The sequence below is a fragment of the Anopheles darlingi genome, chromosome X, assembly GCF_943734745.1.
Source record: "Anopheles darlingi chromosome X, idAnoDarlMG_H_01, whole genome shotgun sequence".
NCBI classification, from domain to species: Eukaryota; Metazoa; Arthropoda; class Insecta; order Diptera; family Culicidae; genus Anopheles; species Anopheles darlingi.
The window spans coordinates 6,773,004-6,778,003 of record NC_064873.1 but is presented as its reverse complement, the minus strand read 5'-3'; the positions used below and the strand labels follow the sequence as shown (position 1 = coordinate 6,778,003).

At 52.8% G+C, this 5,000-nt stretch overlaps 2 protein-coding genes across 2 annotated transcripts in view; one reads left to right on the top strand and one right to left on the bottom strand.

Moving 5' to 3' along the window:
• LOC125950584 (glycine-rich protein 1-like) overlaps nt 1–763 on the top strand; it is a 3,463-nt gene extending 2,700 nt beyond the window's left edge. Inside the window, exon 3 of the mRNA XM_049678758.1 lies at nt 78–763. Within this exon, the coding sequence (XP_049534715.1) occupies nt 78–139 (62 nt within the window). The 3' untranslated portion in view covers nt 140–763. The remainder of the gene's footprint in view (nt 1–77) is intronic.
• Nucleotides 764–1,047: 284 nt separating this feature from the next.
• LOC125950656 (uncharacterized) lies at nt 1,048–4,067 on the bottom strand. The gene is made up of 4 exons (XM_049678884.1): nt 3,620–4,067; nt 2,407–2,654; nt 1,318–1,552; nt 1,048–1,197 (listed from the first exon to the last, which is right to left on the bottom strand). Exons 1-4 carry the CDS (start codon nt 3,671–3,673, stop codon nt 1,048–1,050), a joined length of 687 nt encoding a protein of 228 aa, XP_049534841.1. The 5' UTR covers nt 3,674–4,067.
• Between the last annotated feature and the right edge of the window lie 933 nt (nt 4,068–5,000).

The window sequence follows — 5,000 nt, the reverse complement described above, 5'->3', positions numbered from 1 at the left end:
TGCAGCTGCAATTACCCGGTGTTGGTTCACCTACTAATGTCACATTTTCTGCTTGTTTTTCCCCCCTTTTTTCACAGATTCCCCGGCCAACACGTACGGTGCTCCCGGTGGAGGCAGCCACCACGGAGGCTACCACTAAGTCCCGGCGTAGGGCACGGTGTGCGCCAGCGAGCGTAACCTTAACACACTCACGACAGCAGCAGCAGCAGCCGCTCTGGGTGGGTGCCCCCCTACTACTAGCCCAATTTTTGCCACAATTCTCGCTCTCTTTCTCACCCCGAGAGGGAGATAAGAAAACGAAAAAGAAGAAGAAGAAGTAGAAGAAGAAGAAAGACGAAGAAAAGAATCAAGTACGAGAAGAAACGAACGAAGAAGCGAAGAAAAGTTTTAAAAAGGATAAAAAAAAACTAGAAAAAAAAACATAAAACGTAACGGTGACAAATGATAGGCATATAAGAAGCAACAGCAGCAGCAGCATCAGCGAGACGCGCATTACGGTAACGCAACCTCAACGGTTACTCACTGTCCGGCCACGGATGACGGACCGAGGATCGAATCGGATTTAAGTTATTTATCATCCTTTCCCCCCTAGTGCACATACTACGCTCTATCCACTCCACCCTCTCCAGCTTTTCTTTCTTTCTCCTTTCCTCCTTGCCACTGTGGCCACCTACTTGCCACTCTAGACTTTCACTTTCTTCTTTTGTTATGCTATTTTTGTTTGTTTTTTTTTTTTAATTATCATTCTTCTTAACTTGTAAGGATAAACACAATAAATCCAACGCTCAACTTACTGAGATAAAGAGAGAGAAGGAGAGAGAGAGGGAAAAGGAGAGAGAGACAGGAGAGAGAGATATATATATAAACAAGTAAACAAAAACAAACAAGCATTGTGTTGTTGTCGTCGTCATTGTCTGCCGCCGCCGCCGCTCGGCTGTCCACTGTCCTGGCAATCCGGCAATCCGAAACGGGGCTTACGGGGTGGGAGGTTCCGGTAGTTGGTAGAGGCGCAGATACTGGCGGAAGAGTCGCTCGCTCAGGACGTACCTATAGCGGTACACCGTAGCTGTTGCTGGGGCTTTGGCTGGGTAGTGGCGGTGCACCGTACTCGGTGGAGTGCGTTGGGCCGCGCTCGTTCTCCGGATATGGTCCACCGCCATTACTCCCCTGCTCACCCGACGACGACGACGACGAGCGCTAGAGGGAGACAGACACAACAGATACCACAAGACGGACGGACGGGCCGTTCAGTTTAGGATCAAGGGGGCAGGAAGGAGAAGGATTTGCTTCAAGAGTCCCGCCTCGAGGGGTGCTTACCTGCGTTTTGTAGCGGATAAAGTAGACTTCCGGCTTGGAGGGTGGTGTCGGTGCGAGCGTCGGCAGCACGATCTCTTCCGGCTCGTCCTGTTTCTTCACCAGCACGTACACCAGCGTTTTCTCCTCGTTCTGCTGCAGTGGTGGGAGGACGGGCGGGGCGGCCGTCGGCGGTGACGGTGCCTTGATGAACACGATCTTGTAGTGCTTCTGCGGTGGCGGCACCACAATCGGTTTCCTAGTCAAGGCAAGGCAGGCAAGGAGAAAGTGTCAGACAGTGTGAGTGTCCCCCCCGGGGGAAGTGACTGGAAGGGGGGAAGACGGGGAGGAAATGTTCCCGGGGCGGACAATTTGGCAAAACCAGTTCCCGAAGTCCTTCCTCAAGTAACTCATTGCGCAACGGCGAGCGATCTGCTAAAGCGATATGATAGCCGCACGATGATCGATTGATGTTCCACGCCCTATCCTGTGCTCTCTCTCCCTCTCCCTCTCTCTCTCTCTCTCTCTCTCTCTCTCTCTCTCTCTCTCTCTCTCTCTCTCTCTTGGTTCGCACCAAACGCTCCAGGGCATTTATTGGCTCTTGGGATCCACTCAACCAACTCAATCAGATGGTGGACCGTAGCGTGCGCGTCTTATTGTTATGATACGCTAGGGAGGGATGAGGTTGAACAGGAGGTTGGAGGTGACCAACAAGTGCCCTCTGACCTGTCGGGGTCTGAAGCTCTCCCTCCCCCCTCTGCTCCGCCTTGTTCCCACGCTGGAAGCTGCCGTAGCCCTCGGCAGATGGACTTACGACATCGCTTCATAACAGAGTGTGTGTGTGTATGTGTGTGTGTGCGTGCGTGCGTGTGTGCTGTCTAGCAATCCGGTTCGGGCGTAACCGGACCATGGCTATATGACCTTTCGCAAAGACGCTGAACGCTGATGATGAGCTCGGGGATGAGCTAAAAAGCTGGTTATCGCAGAAAGTGGGAAGCAATGAAGAGGAAGACCTTACGACTGGCCATTAAATGGCCGGTGCCGGCTACCAGCCGCGCACATAGTTAGTTAGTTAGTTAGTTTAGAGTGAGTGGCCAATATATATATATCTACCTGGTGGTCTGGTATTCCGGTTCCGGTGGTGGTACGTGGACGTAAACGTGCTTGTGGATGATGGGCGCTTGCGTCGGTGGGCCGTACTCGGACGTAGCCGAGCCGTAGCTGTTGACCGTAATCGAGGGGGATGGCGGTGGCGGCCCATAGCTGTAGCCGGGCCCGAGTCCGCTCGAGCTGGACACGACCGCACCGGATGCACCACCGAGCAGCGGTGGTTCCGGTCGGGCCACACTGCTACCGATCACCTGGCGAAATTGGAGGATTCAAGGGAGTGTGTGTGCGTGTGTGAGTGCTCTGATACTGGCTAACTAGTCTAGTCTGGTCTGTCGCCACCACCAGCGCACCAGCGTTTGAGGTCCATTTGTTTTATGGATTTCATTCTAAACAGCACCCTTTCTTATATAAGTCAATATACATGGTTCGGCATGAAACGTGCAACTTTTTAAAACGCCCTAACAATTTCCTTTGTTTCTTCGTTCAAAATGAACCACAAAACCTAAAAGGACATGATCAATAAACCATCAGTTGACTTAGCAGCCAAATTTGTTGCAACCATATTTTCGTTTCTATTGCTTGTTTTGACTTCTAAAACTTTTAGCAAAATGCTGTAGCATACATGAAAACATCAGTAGTACACTACTGTTGGGTAAAGGTTCGAGATGGCTGTAATTTTTTTTGTTTTGGTTTTTACAGAGAAATCCATGCGTAGGTTCGTTGTATTGTTTTATGCCCAACCGTGGTATATGACGTGACCCTATAGGCTACTCTGAGAAGCGCTTGCTGCGCTGTTACTGGAGTTCTGGATGTGACCGTGATGCCGGTGCCGGTGGTTAATGACCGGTGGGTGTGACTTTCGTTTTCCTTTCGCGTCTTTTTCGCTTCTGCGCATGTGCGCGGGAGGGCGGCCCGGGCAGATGTAAGCAGAAACCACTTCCCATTCCGAAAATGGGGGGGCGCTCTTAGAGTTTAGGCGAGAAGCGCCTGCCTTGGATTGATTGGAAAGATGGTGGTTCCCGGTGGTACCATATCATCCTGACGTAGGATTGCGTTCCTGGATTGATTGATTGTCGGGCGGACGGGCGGACGAGCGCTGGAGTCGAATCCCGGAAGGGGTTGCACCGTTCCAGAGGGAGCTATAATTATCACCTCCAAATCTTTCCTTGGGGCCTTCCCTCACCGCCTACTCCTACCCACTAGCATCGCAACTCACCCGCAGCAAGACACTCGCCACTAGCATTAACCGGATTCCCGGATCGCGCACCATCCTTGATAGTTGTTGTTGTTGTTGTTTTTTGTTGTTGTTGTTGGGATACCTGGCCTGAGGCTGCCACCCTAAGCCCAAACCCCCTACGCACAACTTCGTCCCCCAGTATTTAGGGATCACACACACACGCACACCCACACACACACACGCGCGCGCCCACGTAAGTATACACGACAGCGCGTCCGTTTGGATTTTGCGTATCCTGTTTAGGAGGTTTGACGGCTTCTTACAGCGCTCTTCTTGCACTACGCCCCGTCACGGACACCACCATCAGTCCCTGGACCCGTGGGTTTTGACGTTGATGTACTTGCCAGCGGACTGTTCAGCTTGCACTAAGCCCCGATGCATCGCAAGGGACACCGTTTTATAGAGCAGAAGCCTCCCGGAGCAGCCCTAGGCCAGTCGTAGGCTGTAAGTAAGTGTGCACAGAGGAAGCAGGGGCGGAATGGCAAGGGAATGGAAATGGGTTCGCTATTCGCTTGTTTGCCTCTCCCGGGCGCCAGCGTGCGAGCGAGCGAGAGATGTAAAACAATTGCTGCAAATCATTGCACCTCGCAACGTGCAACGCCTTCCAGCCCTTCCATCCCTTCTTCATTATCATCCCTTCAACACCCCTTCCCCCCCCTTCCCCCTTATTTGCGCATAGTTGGGCGCCTAGAGAGCCGAGAGCCGTCTCGCACGGAGTGGTCTCGGCGATTTACTAGCCATTTACTTTTACACTCTAAAATCGACAATTTGCATCCCCTCTTTAGCCGAAGGGTGCCCACCCACCCACCGACCCATCCACCCGAAAGCACTACACCATTACCCAGCTAAAACAAACAAAGCTCGGCGCGGAAAATGGTCTGGCATGTGATTGCGGCAATCTGTGCGGCGAGTGCGGTGTGTGCCAGCGACGGTGACGACAGCGACGTGGTGGGGATAGGGGGTGCAGCTCCCTTTCCCGCCCTTGGTCAACCAACTCTCCGTGACGTCGAGGGCGGGGGCGGGGTGGCTGTGCTTTGTTTTTGATATGTTCCATTTTCAGCTCTGCATCGAGCTGCTGCTGCTGCACTTTTGCATTTTCACGCTCCCGGGCACCCATCATGCTGATGCCAGCCCACCACCCCCGGCCGAGACCGAGCAAATAGCAAAAACAATGGCCCACCACCATGCAGCCATCGTGTTTATGTTGACGTTCGGGGCGTCTTCAGAGGCCCAGGTGCAATCCGAAATTTGAATCTCACACCACACCAATGACTTCCGGGTGAATGGTGAGGGCGATCTTCATCGCCATCCCATTCACTATTTGCACTATTGCACAATCGAATGCTCGGCGGCGGCGGCG

Excerpts from the sequence above, each read along its gene's own strand:
- LOC125950656 (XM_049678884.1), bottom strand. The coding sequence starts at position 3,673 with ATGGTGCGCGATCCGGGAATCCGGTTAATGCTAGTGGCGAGTGTCTTG. Across the intron at positions 1,553-2,406 it reads CCGGAATACCAGACCACCAG|GAAACCGATTGTGGTGCCGC; the intron begins GTAGATATATAT and ends TGCCTTGACTAG. Across the intron at positions 1,198-1,317 it reads TTATCCGCTACAAAACGCAG|CGCTCGTCGTCGTCGTCGTC; the intron begins GTAAGCACCCCT and ends GTCTCCCTCTAG.